Source organism: Panulirus ornatus, chromosome 63 (assembly GCF_036320965.1).
Source record: "Panulirus ornatus isolate Po-2019 chromosome 63, ASM3632096v1, whole genome shotgun sequence".
Lineage (NCBI taxonomy): Eukaryota > Metazoa > Arthropoda > Malacostraca > Decapoda > Palinuridae > Panulirus > Panulirus ornatus.
Window position 1 is genome coordinate 3,604,544 of NC_092286.1, and position 23,813 is coordinate 3,628,356.

General features: G+C 40.9%; 2 protein-coding genes across 3 annotated transcripts in view; one reads left to right on the forward strand and one right to left on the reverse strand.

Annotated features, from left to right (window-relative positions):
- LOC139746065 (uncharacterized) overlaps positions 1-10,787 on the reverse strand; it is a 23,639-nt gene extending 12,852 nt beyond the window's left edge. The window contains exon 1 of the mRNA XM_071656908.1: positions 10,451-10,787. Within this exon, the coding sequence (XP_071513009.1) occupies positions 10,451-10,652 (202 nt within the window). The 5' untranslated portion in view covers positions 10,653-10,787. The remainder of the gene's footprint in view (positions 1-10,450) is intronic.
- LOC139746063 (uncharacterized) overlaps positions 1-23,813 on the forward strand; it is a 67,045-nt gene that overhangs the window by 40,831 nt on the left and 2,401 nt on the right. The window contains exons 3-7 of one of the 2 annotated variants that reach the window (XM_071656901.1): positions 2,343-2,507; positions 18,314-18,430; positions 19,726-19,929; positions 21,076-21,197; positions 21,963-23,274. In XM_071656901.1, coding sequence (XP_071513002.1) covers positions 18,340-18,430; positions 19,726-19,929; positions 21,076-21,197; positions 21,963-23,274 — 1,729 coding nt within the window. In that variant the 5' untranslated portion in view covers positions 2,343-2,507; positions 18,314-18,339. Of the gene's footprint in view, positions 1-2,342; positions 2,508-15,576; positions 15,666-18,313; positions 18,431-19,725; positions 19,930-21,075; positions 21,198-21,962; positions 23,275-23,813 lie in introns of those variants that run through there. The other variant, XM_071656903.1, reaches the window with a different exon arrangement.

Here is a 23,813-nt window from a genome sequence, read left to right on the forward strand (position 1 = left end):
GTTGAGGTGTGATGGTGACCGTGTCTAGCGAATCCGGGTTGGTGTCCTGTTGTGCGTAGAGGTTACTGGGGGACACAACAAGTTCCTTCGTCCGCCCTCATAGGAATATATATATATATATATATATATATATATATATATATATATATATATATATATATATATATATTTCTTTCTTTTTTCTTTCATACTATTAGCCATTTCCCGCATTAGCGAGGTAGCGTTAAGAACAGAGGACTGGACCTTTGAGGGAATATCCTCACCTGGCCCCCTTCTCTGTCCCTTCTTTTGGAAAATTAAAAAAAAAACGAGAGGGGAGGATTTCCAGCCCCCCGCTCCCTTCCCTTTTAGTCGCCTTCTACGACACGCAGGGAATACGCGGGAAGTATTCTTTCTCCCCTATCCCCAGGGATAATATATATATATATATATATATATATATATATATATATATATATATATATATATATATATATATATATAGTTGGAAAGGATCACCATCATGTGCGTGATCAAGTATATCACCATGAGTCCACGGGGAAAATGAAACACGATAAGTTCCCAAGTGCACTTTTGTGTAATATATATATATATATATATATATATATATATATATATATATATATATATATATATATATATATATATATATATGGGTGTGTGTGTGTGTGTGTGTGTGTGTGTATTCCAATCCTTTGTAGTGCAGTACGATGTTCATATATCTGCAGGTCACGCCCCGTCTTCCTTTTCGACAGTTTAGCCAAAACAGTTTCTGATATCATTTCACCCTCTGTCGAACTCCTTCCTTGTCACCCAAACCAAAATGTTGTTTCCAGCGCTCTCTTGCTATTAGGAATTGCTAGCGCTAGCGATATATTTATAAAATATCTCCTCTGAATAATGTATTTCTTAACGGAAGAAGACAGTGAGTCCTCTGTCACGTGATGGCAGAGCAACCTACCTGAAGAAGACAAAATTGCACCCTGGAAAGACATAAAGATATTCACAGTCTTACTCTTGACGGAACGAAGCTATCTTTTTACCGCCATCACGGGAGTTGCCAACGTTTTAGACACCTACTGACCAATCGAGACCACGGGAGGAGGCATGCAGGTTGCCAACTTTCGTTAATCAAGAAGCAATCAGCATGGCAGCAGAAAGAAAGGTGTGAGAGAGAGAGAGAGAGAGAGAGAGAGAGAGAGAGAGAGAGAGAGAGAGAGAGAGAGAGAGAGAGAGAGAAGATGAATTGTATAGACGTGAACCCTCAGAGAAAGGGTAAGGGAACCTTCCTAGATATGTTAGGTAAGAGAAGAGCCTCCGGAGCCTCGTATGTAAGAGAGAACGTCCCGAGTTAGCATAAGGAAGGAGACAGCTTCTCCAGACAGAGAAAGGTAAGAGACAGCTTCCCCAAGTAGTGTAAGGTAAGAGAGACCTTCCCCATATAGTGTAACTGAAAAAGCCTCCGCAGGTATGTAAGTTGTACTGTATATAAGGGACGGATCAATCCTCTGAACAGCTTCGGTATTTGCTCTGGAAAGGAACGTATGCCAGTTAACTTTCTGACAGCTGTTTTAGTGATGAGTTTCCAGAGGAATGTTTGAAGTTTCATCAGTAACAAGGAGACGTACAGAGGCGAGTGGTTGAGTAACAGATTTTTCGAGGGATGTAAGGTGAAGGGGCGAGTTAAGGTGACTGACTGGAAGTTAAGTGGAAGTTTTTAATCTGGGTACAGTACGTCCCCACCCGGAGGTATTGCCCTGGTGCAGACGGAGAGATGAAGTCGAGGTAACGACAGAAGTAGAAAAAGAGATAGAAAAAAACGAGCGAGAAAGATTGTTGGTTGAGGGAACGAGAGGAGGTTATCATGCAGCGCCCACGGTCGGTGATCGGAAGATAACAGTTAAGATAAGTGAGAGGACCTATCTGGGTGATCTCTCGTATCTGACGATGACGCCCTTCCAGGAGTCGTTATCGTCGGCGCTGGTGGCCCGGATGTGGTAGAGGATTCCTGTCCCGGACGCACACACACACACACGAGTCTCGTTAGCACGTACCGCACGTACCCGGTTGTCCAGGATGGGTGGTGGTGGGACGCTAGTGGCCGGCTCCTCTCCCGCTCCTCCCACTCTCCTTCCCCTGGCGTAGCGTTATGGTCTCAAGACTTTCCTCTTCAATCCTCCTCAAAATGAGGAACTCCATGACGAAGGTGGACGTCGCTGCAGAGAGGAATTATTATATACCTGTTTCCTCTCTCGATTTTCATGACACAATTCTAAGGTTCGCCTTCAAATTATCTTTAAGGACCTCTTCCTTCTGTCATCCTTGTTTTCTCTGGTCTTCAGGTTCCCGGGAGCAGAAGACTTGGTCTGGTAGCCTGGAGGTCTGGGGTCCAAGACGACGTGACCGGCCCAGAGAAGATGATGGCGAACCATCATGGCCTCTGCTGCTGCCGGTGTTGGGACGAGACGAGACCGCGGTCTTCGCTAAGTCTTCTCGCTTGACGTAAGGTATCCTTATAGAGCAGTAGTGATGGTGTTGCACGGCACCACTGATAGTGTTGCACAGCACCACTGATGTTGCACAGCACCACTGATAGTGTTGCACGGCACCACTGATTGTGTTGCACAGCACCAGTGATGTTGCACAGCACCACTGATAGTGTTGCACAGCACCACTGATAGTGTTGCACAGCACCACTGATAGTGTTGCACAGCACCACTGATGTTGCACAGCACCACTGATAGTGTTGCTCCATGGGTTTCATGTATTTCAAGTAGACACCGCCCTGATTCATAGGTGCTCTCTCTCTCTCTCTCTCTCTCTCTCTCTCTCTCTCTCTCTCTCTCTCTCTCTCTCTCTCTCTCTCTCTCTCTCTCTCTCTCTAGCTCCAGTTCTGAGCTGAGTTCATGGTGGACTTATCATCACGAGATCAACTGAACAAAGGCCAATATGCAGTTGGTCGGACAGCACAGCCTCAAAATATAACGTGGAATGTTTCAGCCGGAACATAAACTTGAAAAATATATTCTCTCGCAAGAAGTAAAACAAAAGAAGGAAATGCCTCAAAATATAATCCACAATGAATTACTGTTATTAAGAAGGCCCCAAAGCGTATAAGAAGATACAAGATTATTGTCCAAATTGAAGCATTAACTCAGTAATAGCATTATAACCATCCTCTACCCCCTCCATCTGCCCCCGCACCCACTCAAATCCTTCAGGGAAAGTCTTCACCAGAGGTTAGGTTCTCCGTATTGTGAGGCCAGGTGGGAGGGCGTTTGGAGAGGAATACTAGAAAAATAACTGTTTTAAAAAGTTTGTGCGTAAGACTGAAACCCTGATATATATATATATATATATATATATATATATATATATATATATATATATATATATATAGATAGATAGATAGATAGATAGATAGATAGATAGATAGACGACTATAGTGAGCATATGAGCGCTCACTTTCATAGAACATATAACCCTTCAACAACCAGGGTTCGAACCCAGGACCTTATGCGTGTGATATATATATATATATATATATATATATATATATATATATATATATATATATATATATATATATATATGCAGTATATATGCTGTCTGAAGATTAAAGAAGGCCAGGAGAGGTAACGCTAATAATCGAACAACTTTTCTTAACCAGAAATATTGCGATACAGAAATACTATAACGTCTGAGAGAAAGTAGAACAAAATATTCGTAATCTTCGAATTCATCTTGAATGAGAAACTACAGTAATGCGTGTAGCTCAGAAGACTAGATACAGCAGAAAATAATATGCATAAAAAAAAGAGAACCACAGAAAATGGTTGCGGGTTTGGCCCTAACCCGGGGCTAGAGACGAGCAGAAGTGAGGGTTGGGGGTGGGGGTGGGGGGGGACCCGGAAGACGACAGTGGTTGGGGGGGTTCATGGGGGGTCTGTTGCCCTAGTCACGACTCCTGCGAGGTCCTGGCCGGCCTTCAGGAGCTTCGAGGGCCGCCGCTCCACCGGTATTCTCCCCCACAGGTGGTAGGACACACACACACACACACACACACACACACACACACACGTGCACATGGGAAAGACATGGTTTGAACCAGAGCTGGAGCACCTCTGACCCGGAACACAAGATCTGAACCAGTCCTGTAGCAAGGCAGGTCGACCGGGAAGACAAAAGACCGAACTGGTCTGTATCAAAACTGTACCAGTACAGGTGACCGGGGAAGACAGGTTCTGAACCGGTTGTGCATCGAGGATGACCATGAACATTAGTTCTCGCCCAGTTACGTGTGCTGGCTACCAGGGAGAAAGTCACATGTGTTACTGCGGGGGTTACGACCCGTCCTCCGCCCGCCCGCCTCTGTGCCACATCAGGCAGGAGCGGGAAGTGAGGTGGTCGGGGAGGTCGCTTCTGGCTGCAGCCTCTCCCTCAACCTGTGACCTCCGGGGGAAAATTTAGGTGTGTGTGTGTGTGTGTGTGTGTGTGTGTGTGTGTGTGTGTGTCATAAGGCACGGGATGGGTGAGGGTATGGCGATACCGAGGCAACACTCTCTCTCTCTCTCTCTCTCTCTCTCTCTCTCTCTCTCTCTCTCTCTCTCTCTCTCTCTCTCTCTGTATATATATATATATATATATATATATATATATATATATATATATATATATATATATATATATATATATATATATGAGAGAGAGAGAGAGAGAGGAAAAAAATCATAGACACAAACACACACTCAGGACATTTTTCTGCTTATTTAAGGTTAATTCTCCATTCGTAGATTCCCTCCTCTTTCCCTCCTTCTCCTCCTCCTGTTGTTGTTGTTGTTGAGCGAGGAAGTCTTCATAATTGGGATCACGTACCATCACCTTAATCCCCCCCCCCCCACTCCACCCCCACCCACTTCCCTCTCTCTTTCTCACCCCTTCCGTCAAGTGGAAAGTGGGGAGGGGGGTTGATTGCAAGGGGTGACGGCCCCGAGAAAATGGGTCCTCCGTCTAAGCCCCCCCTCCCCACCCCAAGCTCCCCCTCTCCCTAGGCCAGCCGTGGGACCACTTTTTGCCACCAAGAAAGTAAGTGGATCGACCCTCTCCCCACACCACCTTCTACTTGCTCCTTATCCGGTCCCGTAACTCAGAGCAAATCATAGGCACAACGTTGGAATGAAGTAAGAGACAGCGAAATCCATTATAGCAGTATAACATACACACAGGCACCATACATTGTCTATATTTACCCACTACTGACCAATGCACAGAACAGTATACTACTAACAGCATATACACTATCTACGCTCAGTAAGACATGCTGACGTTAGCAGCATTATCAAGCGTTAAATACAGCAATAGTGCCTAGAACATGAATACACCCCAGCAGCTTACAAGATTATAGAAAAAAACAAAAGGCTAAATGTTGTAGAAACAGTGAGGACCGGTGTGATGAGCAGTGACAACATACAGGCAGTCACATCATAACGTAGATCGTAGCAGTCTCTCCTACAGTGAAATCACGTGACTATGAAAAACAAAAAGCATTGAACACCTTTAGCACAATATAGCAACAACAACAGCGCGGTTATACAAACTACATCACACTGTACTCACATCAACAAACAACCTGATGGATCAGATACACGAGGAGACACTTTACATCAGCATTATACAGCTGTGCTGATACAACAGCACCAGTAACAGCAGCAGAAGGAACAGCAACCCGCTGCATACATGGAGTAACACCAGCATGAATATGAACAGAATCAGAGAGTCTTACAAAGGAGCTGATCTGGATACAGGTGAAGCCATGACCCCCACACCTGCCTGCTCCTCCCGCCGTCGTGTTAGTCGTACACAAGGTGAGGAACCTTGGCCTCCACCTCCAGGTGTCAAGATGCAACCGAAATGTTCCTCCAACTACACCCAACGAACAGAAGGTCCCTCCCTCTCTTGTTTTGGTGGTAACTTCCTCCGCGTAATGACACATAAGAGAACCAACATCCTGTGTCGTAGAGTCTAGATTGCACGCTTGTAAAGTTTTTTTTTTTTTTTGTATACACCCCAGTGAGGAAGCGATCAGAGGCTTAAGGCCATCGCTGATTGAACAGTCCGTGTTAGTGAGGGGAGGTAACATCCGTGGAATGGTTAGTGAGAAGGACGGAGCGTCAATAACAGATGGCTCTCAGATCGTACGTGAAATGTACTGTAATTCTTTGAGCATGACGGTAGGACACCTGAGTACGAACGTACGTTCCTTGAGAACGACGGTACGATCCTCGACTACGACAATGAATTCCTTGATAATGACAGTACACTCTCCATCTCAACCATAACACTTGACAAAGCGTAACTAACACGACTCTGTCCTTCGTAACTCTGCATTGCCCTGCGGTGAACGCTACGCGCCAGCCATGGTTAACGATAATACAACGTCTTAGATACTCGCACGTACGTATAGTTACAGTCTGAAAGCACCCACTCCATTGTTACATATACTTGGGTCAAGCATATCCACTCTCACATGATGAGCGTCCCAGGTATCCACTGCCAGATATCGTATGCACGCAGGTCCATGAGTTTGAATACAATTGTTCCAGTAATGTATAGCCCTTTGTTGGTGCGCTTGTGAGCACAGACAGCCTTGCACCGTACATAGCACGGCGCAGAACAATACCCGTTCTGATGATACATAACCCTGTCACTTCCAACCTGGCTTTTTAAAATTGTTAACCCCTTCTGCATGATGGATGACCCCCCTCAGCACGACTGACAACCCTCTGTGATGCTTGCAGATGCACCTCAGGTTTAGTTCGTTACTCCGTTGTGTCCTGATGGTATACAAGGACGTCCTCAAGTCTGGATCCTGGCGGCACGCCGATACCCATCTCAAGTGTCTTGAACACGTACAGCGTTTACGATTTTAACTGAAAGTTTGAGTTGTTCATTAGGAATTACGTTCATACCCATTATCTATATATTAGCCAGAAGTAAGATATTTTCATTTTGACTTTCATGAAACATTAACTCGCTTAAATTCAATCAACCAGCGTTATGTTACAAATTCCACCAATCAGCGTGCCCGCTAACTAACTACATCAGCCCAACCGGTACTTTACGAACAACCATCAGACACAACCCATGAAGTTAAATTTGGCTCATTTACTTTATGTGTTCAAACCCTTTATCTCCGACAGAAAAGGGTTACATTCTGTTCTTAAACAAGTTTTAAGAGTGATGTAATATGATCGAAAAACAAAACAAACTGAAGATCTCATGAAAAGCAATCATATCGTACTCATTGTCAGTACTGCCTTAGCATGCAACAGCGGTTTAATTTCCTCATGTGAAGTCCATTTTAAAAGCTCCACAAGTTCTGGTATCTTGGGCGTTCGGGGCCTGGCGACTTTGTCTCGGGAAAATACGATGCTCCCGCCTGTTGTTCAGGGGTCCCGGGTTCGATCCTGACTGTTGGAGGTTTGTATGTTCTACGAAAGTGCGTGTTCATATGCACTTAGTTCGTATATATGTGTGGGTGCGTGTGTGCACCCTGGCTTAAGCCAGGTACCCATTCTATTAACCATTCCGTAAGGAAGGATGAATAGCCGGGCTGACTATGACCGACTGCCGTTACCAAAATTCGAACCTTTGCGTTCTAGCTCGAGCAGGGCGGCCTGTGCATGCGTCACGGCACCACGGAAATCCTTATCATCTCAGTTTCTGAATATCAGTGGTATTTGTATCTTAACGTCAGCGAGAGTGTATCTCAGATTTGAGGTATTCATCAACTTTCTACGACAACATACAAGGTAGGAGATGGGCAGGGGAAAGATGGAAGATGCGGTCAACATTCAGACAAGAGGATGTAGAGGAAGATTTCCAGAGACAGACAAGACACGGACTTGGGAAAGAAACAGACGGGAGACGGATCTGGAAGACACACTAAAGGTAAAAGAGACGACGCTAGACGCCTCAGGGCGAGACCGCACCAGCGTGACGGATGAGCTACGGTCACCTTGGTGTAATAGCCACCTCCTCAGAGCGACCATTGAACACCAGACCACAACGTAAACAACCATACTGTAGTACAAGCCACAATACTGTCACGACATTTCTTTTTAAAGGGATCACATACCTACAACAGAGACTATCTTGACAAATGAAAGTATTATATCATCAGGCAATAGCCACGAAAAGTTACCTACATTATTCTATCTGTTCATTTAACGTTCAGTCAGTTTTAGTTCGAGACGATGCAGTAGTTAAGTTTCACTGGCGTCATGTCGTTCTTGTGTAAGATTATTCTCATAGCAACAGGTCATCCATTGAGAGATGACTCTCGACGCAAGAATTCATTATACATTTACGGTACCACTCTAGTTCATCAGTACCTGTGGTTGGTTTCAGCACAGTATTGATACACGGTTTGAAATACAGCTGATGTTAACATTTTACACTGCAAAAGTATGGTAAGAAGAAGACACCTTTACATAACCGTCTAATTTCGAAGACGTTATCAGTAAAGGCACAAATTTTTGCAAAAGAAAAAAAAATGGAGGTAAATGTTCTCGTTATAAATCATCAGCAACAAAAAAATCAACCATCACATAATCCGTGCTGATAACCGTGAATTTCTCGGGTACTTCATAATCTCGACAACGTGTGCCGTAAAGTTTACAATTTCTGCTGAGTTAATATATTATTACGCTGTACTCACTGGCTTAAGGAGGGTGCACTGTCTTAAATATGTACGCAAGGACCATCGACTGTGGTGTGACACAGTTCCAGAATGTCGATGATTATGTCATCACTTGGGCCAGCATAGAAGTAAAATCTAACTTATATGTGTAATATTAAGAAGGTTTTGGTAAATAATTTTTGCCAAGAAGCTCAATAATCGCATGAACTTTCTACACCAGACTCGTCACGACCTAAAGTGTGAGACTTGTACAGTCTTTTTAGATACCTATTTTTCCACTGCAGGAAGTTTGATCTTGTTTGATGATTCGGAAGCATCCTGTTAAGCTAAATACTACCATGGTCAAACCTATCAATTCCACCATCTTACCGCTCAAGCGTCTCCAATGAGAGATTGTGCTAAACCAGGAGGTGAAGAGAAAAACGTTCTTCGCATCAGAAGTTGAATATGTCAGAAGTTTGCACGTAATCAAACAATACAAGAAGAGTATTGTACATTTAGATGATTTAAGCCGCTTGTACTACAGTGAACCTCCATCATCGGTATAATGAAACAGTATACGCTTTGTCTCGAGATAGGCTTCGGTCGTAACGCTTCACGCCTTCATTTAACTCTCCTCTATCGCGCACATTTTAAATTTTTCGACGTACTCACCTTTCTAACACCCCTCATTAACTTGACGTATGTTCACATGTAGGATTCCTGGAATCATTTCCTCACTTCATTGTCCACCTGAAACGTAATCATCCATTTTTTAGTCTCGTTATGCAGCACATTTCCTGTGTTGCTACATATCATTACCACATTCCTTTATAGCTGAGGGTTTGCTTTTACATCTTTCCAGGAAAACTCTGCAACATCACTATGTTCCTCGTTCTTGCTTTAGTATTACCCTGGTGTGACGTGATAGCTTTAAACTGTGCAGACCATGTTTGATTTTTTTTTTTCTATCGACAATCGAAGCCTCTTTCTCAATAATGAATCCAACCGTTACTTCGTCATTGTGAAGAGTAGTGTTTGCAGTGAAACGAAATGTTTTATTTTCATTTCCTCGACACAAGTATGAGCTTAACATTTCACGCACACACACACACACATGGAGCATATATATATATATATATATATATATATATATATATATATATATATATATATATATATATATATATATATATATGCTGATGTTACCGGACTCCGCAAGTGAAAAGCCTTTGGTGAGATTATATCATTGGAAGTACATTCTAGTCAGAGAACTCATTCCAAAGGAGACATTTCCTGCTACTGGAAGTACGCCGCCTTAAGCTCCAGGAGCCTTTAGAAGAATGTCCTGGGAAACACCAGGACTCTTTCTAAAAAGCTGATCCTAAGTTAAATGTAGATAAATGAGTACGTATGTGCTTTCACTATTTTTACTTTTCTTTTTGCACTTGAAGGATGAAGGGTTAACAGCAACGAGCTATCAAAACATCAGAAGTAAAATCATCTGGTATATGTATGCACGTACACTGTCAATGAAGTAAGTAAAAGTGTCATGAAGGTATTTCCTGCTAGTTTAATCAACCCAGGAAAGCTGATGACACGGGTTCAAAAGTCTTCTGAGAAAGGTGTCGTCAGACCATTACTGTCCCCAGAATCGTACGCAATCGCCACGGGGCAATGACGTTGAGTGACGCATGCGTAAAACAAAATTAGTGTGATGTTAGAATATAATCATTTTAATACAATAAAGTAAACTTGTAATAAACTTACCAACATTTGTTCTGATAACTGGACCATGTCCCTGACCGTCCGTGTCCAGCGCGTACTCCCACAGGTTGACGAATGACCTCCCTTCACCATCAGCGATCCTTTTAATCTCTTCAGGAATAGGTGGAATTTTATTAAATAGTAATTGGGCGACTGCCATAGCAGATATGACACCCATCGTCACAAGGTGCCGTAGGACACTCATGATTTCCACCACTTGTGGTGAATTCAGCCTCTCGAGTCTAAGGTAGCGTAGCCAAAGTTGCGTCTGTGCAGGTTGAGAGGTAAGGTTAGTATTGCCTTCCCTTGTGGTTGATGTGTGTGACTGCGGACCTCGGGCCGCCTCAGCCAAGGAGACCTCCTCCCCGGATGTAGCGTTGCCAGATTCCACAGACTCACCGTCTCAGGGAAGAGCGGGGAATATAAATCTCGGAACTATTGCAGCTGGTTAATTTTTTTGTGGTTATGACCTTGCGTCTCTTCCCGAATGACATGTTTTGTAAGTAAACTCCTGATTGGAAAGTTAAGTGCACTTAAAGAACAGTTTCAGGATAAAGTGGTAGAATTTACCGGCACACTCTGACTCACCCACTTAAATGTTATAACCAAACTTTTGGTTCTCACTGCATGGAAATCGTAAAACCAGTCGACCTTTTGTGAAGTCCCTCAATCTTCAACCATACGATGCCCCTCTCCACAATGTGGTATCATTATTTCTTAAACCATCCGAGAAAAAAGTTAGATCACCGAGCCCGTGAAATGTTGACACATTTAATGATATATCCTCAAGGTAAAAGATAAGATCTGAGTGACTTTGAACATTGTGAACTTGACAGGAAATATAAAAACTAGATTTCAGTCTGGTCATAGTACATCCTTTACCTGGAAAAAAAAAACATAAAGGGAAAACCCCTAAAGAAATCTGGAAATCCAACCAGATCATAATTGTAATGATGATTAATATTGGCAATAAAGTAGATTGAATGCGACAAGTTCAAAGGCCAGCAAGGTACCGATGCCAGATTTATCCTCCGTGTTATCAGTTCAAAAGATAAGAGATGAAAAACTTTAGGTTTGGCTAAGATTATCCTGTGGATATGGTATGTTTAGGACAGATTATGTTCTGGTCAATAATATGTGTAGATAACTTTATCAATAGGTTAGAATCACTGTTCCATTAGAGTTGGCAACATCAAGAGAGCCTTCGCGAAGATATTCATGAGTAAAGCAGTGCATTAGGCGGGTCATTGAGGCATGACTAAGTACCTCCACCACCGGTCCGACCAACAATGTCACTATCACCTGCATTGCCACCACCTTGCTACCGCTAGCTCAGCCACCAACGCTTTTATGTCACTGACGTGAGCTGAGCTGGTGTATATATATATATATATATATATATATATATATATATATATATATATATATATATATATATATATCTTTCATACTATTCGCCATTTCCCGCATCAGCGAGGTAGCGTTAAGAACAGAGGACTGGGCCTCTGAGGAAACATCCTCATCCAGCCCCCTTCTCTGTTCCTTATCTGATATCTCTTTTTTCTATGGGTAGGGATATTGTGTAAGATACCCCGAAGGATTGTCTCAACGTTTCAATTTAAATGCATTGAATCATCATCAGGAGTGTGTGGAGAAGTCGTTGGAGTAGTTGGTAATGGCTATTGGTACTTGGGTGAAGCTGGGTAATACTCCTAGGCGGACGTGAGTGTAGCGCTGCGCGCTCATTGATTGCGACGCGAGAATGTTGGGGCATGTAGTTGACGAAGTCTCTCTTAGCTCGGGTTCTCTTGTTTTTGAGTTTTGTTTATCGTTCCTTGATGATTAGTGCTTCTGCGATGTGTGGGCGTCTTGAATCTTGCTCACGACGTAGTATCCTTGTAGATTTAACAGTTGTGCCTCGTGTGAGGGCAGTGTTTTGCCTCTTAGCGATATGTCGTTAAAGGAAGCCTTTTTTGTAGGTGTAGGGTGAGTCTTCGGGATGGAGTACAAGTTGTGTTTCCAACGTAGGTCATAATAATAATGAGTTCGAAGTCACCTTGTAGACATTAAATTCATAAATTACATAGTTCATGACGGTAAGAGAAGACGTGGATGGAATTCAACGAGGGGCATCATTTCTTAAGTTTGCTCAACTTTCATACAACTTTTAAAACTTTTGTATTCTGTCACATTCATATTATATCACCTAGTTTATTCCAGTTCTCTATTACTCTGGGGTATTATTAAGAAATTATTCTCTTCCCATATTATGAAAATAGGTATTTCTATAAATATCCCAAAATATATTGCAAGTCTACATTTTTATGAAGAACAAAGCAGCCTTTTCACGGAACTTTTGTTATTTGATCAGTTCTTTGAATAAATTTCTGTGCTATACCAACACCGTAGAATTTGCAGCTTAAAGATACATTGACTGATTATGGCTACTCAAAGTACATCATGGGTTACATTACTGTCAACAAACTTTACCATTGGTAGACAAGGTAGGCGTGCCTTAACTGTGTAGTGACGTCAGTGTCAACAAAGTTTACTATTGGCTCGTGAGGTTGGCGGACGGGTTAAGAAGTGCTGTGTCATGACGCTTCAAGATTCGATTGTCATTGTTCTTCCTTGATCCAGACCGTAATAAGGCCTTGCTCATTAGACTCCCGTTATAAGAAACGCGTTGAATGCATTTAGTGTGTGTGAAAAAAAGAAATTCCCTCTACGCTATAGGGATGCATCAGAAATTTCAGTCCACTTAAAATTTTCTGTGGTATGGATAGGTCGCCTCTCAACAATCCCTATAAATCATATCTTTTCACCTTGCACCTTAATAGATTATTTAGTGATTTTCAAATCATTTATATATGTATCACAAAGACGTTATTTTACGTGTAAATGTTTCGTACTTAACGTGATATATGTAAACGTATACAAACACACTTCGCCTTTGTCTTAACTTTTGTCGAAAACTAATGCTACAAATTTCTCCGGCCTATTATTTACTGTCTGTATTCCTTGTATGATATTGAGATACAGACGACCCTCAACTGCGTATCAGAAAATAAACAAAGAGCTTATTTTCAAATAGCAAGGATATTATTTGAATATTTAGCGTCGTAATGCAAAAAGTGAATAAAAGGCAGGAAAGCGTTTACGTTCTAGATGCTTGAAGCTAGTTTACAACACCAGTAACTAGAACCTCAACGTAATACGTAGCAACAGTAGTAGTAACGACGTTAACATTACCCAGCAACTACAACCTAAGTAGCAGAAGCAACAGTTCTACTTCATGTGTAGGAACAGCAGCAGTAGTGCCGTTCAAAACTGATCAGAAAGAGCAATGAGATCTTTCGTAAGTGTATATGATTTCTGGTTCTCCGAGCAAAGGCAGGGAGTAGAAGGTTAGGAAGTTTTTATAAAAGATGGGGCTTTCCCGGCTTCTGGCAAAGGTTCAGAGTTTGAGAGCAGCAACAACTGATCAAGAAACCGTGATGAATAAGGTTCAGTTATATATATATATATATTAGTCTTCCTTTATAAGAAAATCTAATAAAGAATGAACATCTCAGCCAGATGTCGATTTTCGGCAAAAAGCCAAATCATGCATCACAAACGTTCTTTATTCTCTCGACCATAGACAAGCCTGAGGTGAAAAAAAAAAAAGAATACTCTTGAGATAAACTTTTTTAGTAGTGGTTACCTTAGACAAACCTAAGGAGAAAAAAAATACTCTTGAGATAAACTTTTATAGTAGTAGTATCAACACTGGTGAATTGTATATACATATCAACCTGACTGGCGTCTCTCTTCATTAAGATGGTAAGTGAGATCACATGTAAAAGCAGTTTCCAAAGCCTGCTCGTTAGTTACTTGATTGGACTTTGGGCCTATCGCTTGCTAGGGTCATTAAGGTCATCAATATCAGATTATAACAAGATGTTTACGATAATTCTAAAACTAAAATTGCTTTCACTACATATATGGCCATTGTGAAACAGACCCCTGAAGATAGTTGGGTATTGCTTATTTGGGCTCTCTGCCTATCTACTGTCAAGGTAATAAAACCCGTCTACTAACTGTTTTAACCATCATCCGGAAAAAAATGATCATCTACGAATGTTCAAAATTATCTAAAACTATAATGTATGGTCCTTTTTTCTCTGATTAACACTGCTGAGTTCAGGACACTTTCCTCTTTATCTCTCTTACTCAGCTACTGACCAAGGATTACCAAAACAAGCCATATCGTGCTCGTTCCTATGGAGGTTGGATAATGGCGGAATAACATTGTTAAGTGGTATAACCACTCAGCCTGCTATTTTTCCTTCTTCATATCCTCCATAGTGCTGGCTTAAGCTTCCATCTCAATTATGACATTTTTCTCTACATTATAAAGGTGAAATGAAAAGGAGAAAAAGGGTTGGAAGACAAGCTTTCTGAAGAGAAGTTCCTTTGCCAGGCTTGGCTAATCATTAATAACCTATACATTGCATATTGTGCGGTACAGTAATGAGATATATAAATTAGTATTCTAATCAGAGAAAACTCTTATGATAAGCTAATGTAAGGCGACCTAAACAAAGACTACATCAATGTGAATTGTAGCAAATTAAGGGTGTTACTCTTTCTAGTAAATTACACTCTTGGTTACCCTTTCTGATTTCTACAGTAGCCAGTTTATGTACATATTCACCTCCTTAAAAAGAGAAGTATGCTAGATAATATTTTTGTGCTAACGAACGAGAAAGAAGAAAAGGAACAAGTTACACGCTTAGACCACTCGCTGTCCCTGACGACATAATACGTCATCTTAGATTAAGAACTCTCGTAGCGATAGGAATAACTATGAATTACCGACTGGACGAGGTAGATAGATATGATTGACCATCACTTTCATGTAATTTCTACTTCAGTAAATGGAAGCCTGACGTGTAGTGCAGGACGATAATTACATGTCATGCATACGTTTTTCCAGACGAAAACAGTTTTCAAGAGAAGCTAGAAACCATGCGAACAAAATATACAGAACACGGGATCATTGAGTATGCAAATGTATTCCTCTTTGGTTGCCTTGGTAGCTGTGACCCAACGCCACCAACACCGCTAACCAACTGTTGGTATCAGGCGCCGCTCTGGCCAGCACATCGTAGCCAGACGTTGGTTGTGTTGGACGAGTCGCCATCGTCCGACGCCAGACCCGCTTGATCCACTGGTAGGTTCACTGGCATCTCCGCCGGTGATCCACTGTGCCACTTGTGTCTTGCAAGTAGTGATATTTATCATAACAAACATTGAAATTGGGTCAATTTTATATTGTGCCTGCAAACTTGGTGAGGATCGTTGTCAGCATACAGTGTGTTAGTGGCAGCACAATGTGTGTGCGTTGTATCTTCAACCTCCCTTGTTAGATCATACACGTCCATGATGTTTGGAGTAGCTAGCTACAGCGCCTCCATGAATCAGAACAATGTAGTAAATGTATTGCAAGATTAGAGATGGGAAGTTTCTTGATGAGAAGTAACCTGGTTGTATTGTGCAACTGTATCTGTCAGATTTTCTTTGTCATTTTCAGTCTATTTCATTCCTAATTTTGTTTCTTTGATTTATGACATTTTCTATCGTGACTTTACTGTTCCGTACAATTTTACATACATATGTTAATTCAGTCTTGTTTTCATCCAGTGATTACCCCATTCTTAATTATAATTAGTGAAGGTTCTTTTCCATCTTGACAATGATTTCTGCATTATTTTTGCTGAATATCTCCAGTCATGTCGTCCGCCTGAGCAGTGGTTTGTACGAACGGTGTTATTTGCTGTTGTTATTTACGTAATTTCATCCACGCAAGTTAAGAATATAAATGGCATTGATATAATAATTTGTTTCACACCGATGTCTGCATCACAGTAGTTATCGTCTTTATAGATGATTTTGATTTACATAGAATGTTTACGTTCTTTTGATATCATTTAGTGATATACACATATGGGAATGGATGAAGGCAGCAAGTATTAATATGTACATGTGTATATATGTATATGTCCGTGTTTGTATATGTATTTATGCACTGAAATGTTTAGGTATGTATATGTGCGTGTGTGGGCGTTTATGTATATACATGTGTATGTGGATGGGATGGGCCTTTCTTTCGCCTGTCTCCTTGCGCTACCTCGCTACGCGGGAAACGGCGGTTAAGTATAATAAATAGATAAATGAAAATTATATATATATATATATATATATATATATATATATATATATATATATATATATATATATATAAAGTGTGCCTTACGTTGAATTAGCCCACATAACTTACAAGTTTGTGATGATTAAGTGTGATAATCAGATTGATAAAGTAACAGTTGCTGTAATGTCATATCGTTACGGCAGTTGTATAAAAATAAAGACCACATCGCCTGGTGTTGTTTCTTGTCCAGTTTTCGCGTGAACAGTTCGTTAGTATGCTAATTGGAGTGTCGTAAGTGGACAATTACTGTATCATCCCAATATGTTTTGTCATGACAGATTAAGAAACAGATAAATGAGAAGTGAGATTAACGTGACAGGATAAATGACTTTGTATACATGCTTCATTAATACTTTAGTCACATAGTGGCCTTAGTGCCATCTATGGTAATATTTATGAAGAGCTGTTCGTACAGGTGTTTTCCATTGTTTATTGTGTGGAGGGGATCCCCTTAGATTAATAAATGAATAGAGAGATTAATACAAGTGTGAGTAAAGATCCGTAAAAATAGCCTTGGCATATGTCAATTACAATCCGCTCTCATATGGTGTGTTCGAAGTCCCATTTCTTGTACAGGGTGGACTATATATATATATATATATATATATATATATATATATATATATATATATCCCTGGGGATAGAGGAAAAAGAATACTTCCCACATATTCCCTGCGTGTCGTAGATGACTAAAAGGGGAGGGAGAGGGTGCTGGAAATCCTATCCGCCCGTTATTTTCCCCACTAGATAAGGAACAGAAAAGGGGGCCAAGTAGGCTCAGTCCTCTTCTTAACGCTACCCTGCTAATGCGGGAAATGGCGAATATGTATGAAAAATTATATATTTCACCCTCCTGCATGTTCAGGCCCCGATCACACAAAATCTTTTTCACTCCATCCTTCCTCCTCCAATTTGGTCTCCCACTTCTCCTCGTTCCCTCCACCTCTGACACATATATCCTCTTTCTCAATCTTTCCTCACTCTTTCTCTCCATGTGATCAAACCATTTCAACACACCCTCTTATGCTCTCTCAACCACACTCTTTTTATTACCACACTTCTCTCTTACCCTTTCATTACTTACTCGATCAAACCACCTCACACTACATATAACGAAGTTTGATTGGATGTATGTGAATTGATTGGACGAATAAAATGACATTTTGATGATCAGTTTTATAATAGCAATAAACGATTTACTGAATTACAATTTTGCATTACTTCCATACTGTCCTCTACTGTCACACTTTCTTGTGCTGTGTTTCGCTGCGTTTCACAGAAACTTAGCTTGATACAGCTAGCGTTACATGCTGTTAGATGGTAACGTTATCCAATGTGCGAATGCATTTTGTCTGTAACGTCAGTCTTATAACTGCTGCCACATCCGGTCCTAGTCTTTGAGGGGAGGCCCCGGAAAATGCTGAAAACTTAAGAGTTTCTGAAGCAGCATTTTGTGTTGGCTGAAGGCTACTGCTATGTAACAATCGAGGGCAGGGGGTTCCCCTCTGCTGGGGAGTTTTACGCTATGAGCGTAGAGAGTATATTGAAACAGCCGACCGTGACTGTAACAAACTGTTTTGCCTTATTTACCTGTTCATAAACCTCTTCAGTTACTGGAGGAATATGAAATGGAATCATGGCGCGTTTGGACGATCTGATGGATTTTGTTAGCGGATGGCGGTGTCTGGCATGTGGACTCTTCCTGCTTCTCGTCACAGTCTCCCCAGGTTAGTCGATTTTTTTACATTCATTTCTTTTTTTAATCTTAAAGGAATCTGTCAGAAATTTCATCCTATTTTTTTCTACAAATATCGTTTCTGTCCATAATTATCATAAGATTTGTAACGGTGGAGGTGTTGGATGCACAAGGTATCCGACGACCCATTCCCTGAACTTATTTAACTTTCATCCATTTATCACGGAGAGAGAGAGAGAGAGAGAGAGAGAGAGAGAGAGAGAGAGAGAGAGAGAGAGAGAGAGAATCCTCAGAGTTAATGATGAACTGGTCATCGTAAAACAATGGCTTCTGCCTGGCGGAATGCTGGCGACTTTGATAACATTTATTTTCTTAGGATGACTGTGTCTTTCCCTTCCTCTAAATCCGTCACAATATCTTACTGACCCTTGGCAAACGTAATGACCTGAATTGATTGTGAAAACATGTCTTTGAGAATTTTTTTATGTAAACAGCTGACCACACACATTTTACCCGCCTCTGTGAAATATATCGAAAATTATGCATTGCTTTTTTCTACCTGAAAGTTTGATCGGGTTTAACTTAAAGAGGACGATGATGTTAAAGTTGTGTGTGCCACGGTCTGTGTAAAGGGTCGCCAGATTCAAGCCTAGTTATGGTTATGTCACATGACAGTCAGATCTCTTGAGTGTATCTGTAAGGGCTTTGTAATATGTATGTCCGTGTGTAGAATGTAGTCAGATTTAACCAAGTTTCGCAGAGAGGTAACTTTTTTTTTTCGTAAATTCATACATTCTCGTATCAATATTCCCAATCCAACCTCATGCTAAATGCTGGAGAAAATTAGTAACGTATCAGTTGCATCGTTCATGTTCAAATTTCCACATTCTTTTCGGTATTTGGAAAATATATAATTCTTAGACCACATCAGGTCTCACTGTGTGTATGACCCATGTTTTGATAAGTGTGTGTGTGTGTCATGATTCATTGAAACAACTTGGCGCAGGCTGTTGTGGGTGACAACCTGTTCTCGAGTGTACCATTATTTCTGGCAGGTCTATTGTGTGAGATCGGGATGCCATTGCTGACACAGGTGGCCCACATGTAGATGTAGTGGATGTATGTGTTGTGTCGTGTGTGATTTATTGAGATGATCTTGTTACACAGAACCGATTTATAAGTTTCAACCCTTTCGATAGTGTAAGTTCTTTTATGTAAGTTTTAACCTATGATATAAGATTATATGTAACTTTTGTTTCGATCTTACATTATTCATTGATAGTTTATTAATGTATCTTTATATTAATGTTTGTTTATCTTATTAAGGGAGATGTATGGACGCGGCAGCTCTAGAGGACCACAGGGCAAGTCTGTGCCTACCAGCAGATATCTTAACCAACGTCACCCACAACTTCACAGACCTACATAACGTCATGGTCTGTGCCCTGGTCCGACCTGAGCTGGATCAACCTCACAACCCAGCCACAATCATTATGCTCCACGACAACTTCAATAATTCCATATCTGTAGGTAAGTTAAGTATGATGGCATTGCATCCTTGATATCAGGTTAGGCAAACAAGCCCATGATAAGATTGGATAGGTCCAGTTGTGCCATTACCACAATTCAGAAGAAAACTCAAGTTTTTGAGTCATGCACTCAGTATTAGTGTGAGAATCTGAGCGCATCAACTCGGGGGCAAAATCTAAGTATAGTCTGCGGTCACAGACGACATTACCTCCAAGTGTTGCATAATGTCAAGTCGAGAATTATACATTTTACATGGTGATCTACGAAAATGATTGCATACGTATAGGTCATTATTGACAGAACAAGTACGGTACAAGGAGGGTCACAAGCATGATTACCTGAAGCTTGATGATGAGGGCCTTGATGACCCTGGTAGTTGTTAGCCTAAAGCCCAGACAATCAACCCAAAAATAACTCATGGGTTAACATCGTCTCCATTTGATGGACGGCTCACCTGCTTCTGCTTCCTGGTATTTCCTTATCTAATATTTTCAAAAGTCTTCCATTCCTCCTCTTTCCTTACCTTCTGCTTTGTCTAATACGACAAATATTATCACTTCTAAGAATGACATCATTGGCCGTACAGGGGTTCTATATATATATTGAAAATGCGGGTGATTAGAGAGTTCCCTCCAACTGAAAAAAAGTTCAAATTTCACGATATATGTTTACAGCTTCATGTTGGCGGCGTGAACGACCTGGTGGTCGATATGCCTGGAGCTCAACTTACCAACGTCTTCTCTTTCCTAACTTTGCCAAAAGATCTTAAAAGACTCCCACGTGAATGTCTATCAGCATATCAAGATTATCAAACACAAATTTTCCACAGCCTTTGGTTAATATGATTTTTATATTTTACATTTGTTTTCTACACCACTACTAATGAGCATCCATCATCATCTAGATTATTATTATTATTATTATTATTATTATTATTATTATTATTATTTATTACTGTTATTATTATTATTATTATTATTATCATTATTACTATTATTATTATTGATATTATTATTATTATTATTATTATTATTATTATTATTATTATTATTATTATTATTATTATTATTATCATTGTTATTATCATTATTATTATTATTATTATCATTATTTTAATTATTATTGTTATTATTATTATTATTCCAGGCATTGATTCATTTAACCTGTGGGTAGAGGTAAGCGGCCAGAGACATTTCTTTGAGGACTCACTCACTCCAGAGGCATGGAACCCGCTCTGTCTCGGGAGTTACTTCAATGAAAGTCTACAGGTAAATGCTGTGTAGATGCTTTGTACCGTTAACATGATTGACTTGTATTTTTGGACATAGAATACATTTAAATCTTGTAGGAAAGTTGTAATTGTGCTTTAGGCAATGGCAATATATTTGTTAATAATTTAGTGGGTAATTCATGTTTCCAATAATGTTCGTAAGTTTGGATATGCAATATGATTCGGTAAAGCCAAGACGGAGTAACCATGGGTAACGGAAGATTGTGTAGGTACATGGAATATAATCGAGCATTGTGAATTCTTTCACAATTTATTGATATTTCAAATGTCTAATCATTGCTAATACGTCTCACCATCATACTCCCTCATCCCTAATGTATGGTCTTTGAGAGATATATGTATGAGACTTCAGTAATGTTTAATGTATTACCTTTCTCCTGTCCTTATTTTGTACACATTTTCTTTTCTTTGCCGCACTTCCAAGAGCTTTCAAACAAACCCTTTCCAAATTGATGAACTCCCATAACCTTTTCCCTCAAGTCTACAAACGAGACATTGTCGTGGCTTCATATCCAGCCACCAGTATTTGCCTGTGGTCTTTAGGTCTCATTCTTCCTTCCATTTTTCCATAATATTCCATTCCGCTCTCACAACTCTTCACTGTCATTAATACTCAGTCTTTGCCGCTTCAAACATCATTATTGTTCAGTTGGTAGAGACTGTACTTTCCCAGAGCTAAACAGAATGTACTTTGGATGTGTCTCGTTAATGACTGGGGTTTATTTTTGTGAAATTGTTGTAGGTATGGGTAGCCATGCGAGGAAGTTTGTTGACAGTGGCTGAGATGGAGGAGTTGGACGTCGAAACAATGCATCCAGGTCTCTGCCTCGGAGGAACGTCAAATACAACGTCTTTTGTCGGGTTTGTCGCGGCGATGTCCTTGCAACCGGGGTCCACCATGGGGCCTACCCCCGCAGCTAGCACCTGTAGCAGTGTCATGGATAACAGTGAGGATGGTGTCCCCTTAAGATCCGAATGGGACAGTTGTGGTCCAGTTGAAATAACTGAAATTGAGGAGGATTATCCATGTTCTCATGCGTTTCACAACGTCCTCTTGAGGGATCCTCTCGGCTACAGAGAGTTACTGAGGATATGCAGGAGTTTCAGTGGAAATTTTCCATCAGAAGAAGAGGTGGAGTCTAGATCTGTGGAGATGCCGGCTAATGAGCTCGAGACTTGTAGCACAGACGAGTCCCATGTGTCGTGGGTGAGCAGGGAGGCCAATCCAAACGACGGGGTGAGGGCCCAATGCCCAACCATGCTGACCAACGGTACTGTCGGCTCACGGATGTGCCTCAGTGAGATGGAGTGTTCCCTGTGTAGAGTGCCGGTCGGTCTCCGCTTCAACCTTTACGGCGACATCCACGACTTCGATAGGCAATACTATTTAAGAATGTTACCCAATGGAACCATTTACTTCGAGGGACAAGAATCTTGTAACATCACCAAGCAGGGAGACGCTTGGGTCCTGAGCTCCCACCTGCACCGACGCTCATGGCGACTGGCACGAGGTGTCCGACCCCTAGGTCACCGTTCCTGGTTCTCTCTCAAGAAGAATACGACTCTGACACTGACCTCCTGCTACATCTTACAGTTTTCCACCCATGATGGTGTCTGCCTCCTCAGGAGTCAGCGTTGTGATGGTCGGCAAGACGCTTCTGACGGAAGCGACGAAGAGGGCTGTAAAGAAAGACTAATAAGGAAGGAGCCGAACTACTACTCCCTCCTGAGTCCATTCCATAGATTGAAGGAGAAAGGAATATTAATGTACAAAATGAGAATAGAAAACGTAGATAAGATAAAAACTGAGGTTGGGATCGCCAAAGTTCAGATGACAGTGTTGTTGAAGTGGCATGACTTCTGGATCAACTTTGTCAACAGCAAGATGTACGCCAACTTCTTCTCTTGTGACGAGATATGGCAAACCGTGGTGGGCGTGGTCGCTGGCAATTGTAAAGGAGCAGAGGTTGATATACACACATTCTTTAAGTACTGCTTTGTTTACTGGAATAATACAATCATCGAACAACAAGACCTGAATGATCCTTTCATGGGTAAGTTGTAATGATATTCAAGTGACGTGTATATTTATCTGGGTGTGATATGTTTCTTCTGTACACTGTTTTGTCTATTGGTATTATTAATTTTGAACGCAAGTAATCTAACTACCATAATCATTTCTGGGACCATAAATGAACAGTAATATAATGTTTATTGTCTCACTAATATCAAACTTAACCATTAGTATTTTAGATAAAAATTGTGTTCTAGGATAGTGTTCTTGTCCAGTGACATACAGTTATGTAAGATCTTTTTTAACCCAGCAAATGTATTCTGATATGCAGTTTGTTTTTCCATTACGTTAGGTTACAATAAGTTAAAGGAGAATCTAATCTCTTATAACCTAAATGATATAAGTTAGAAAAAATACTAATTCTGAAATGCATGCCAGAGTTTATGATTACTGAAATAACTCGTTTGATATTTTCTTTAGTATAAGTCAGTGATGGTCTAATCCGCTTTTACCTTTGTTTGAGGATGTAGAAAACAGTCCGTGGAAAATCCAACATCTCCATCTCGTTCTTATATATCC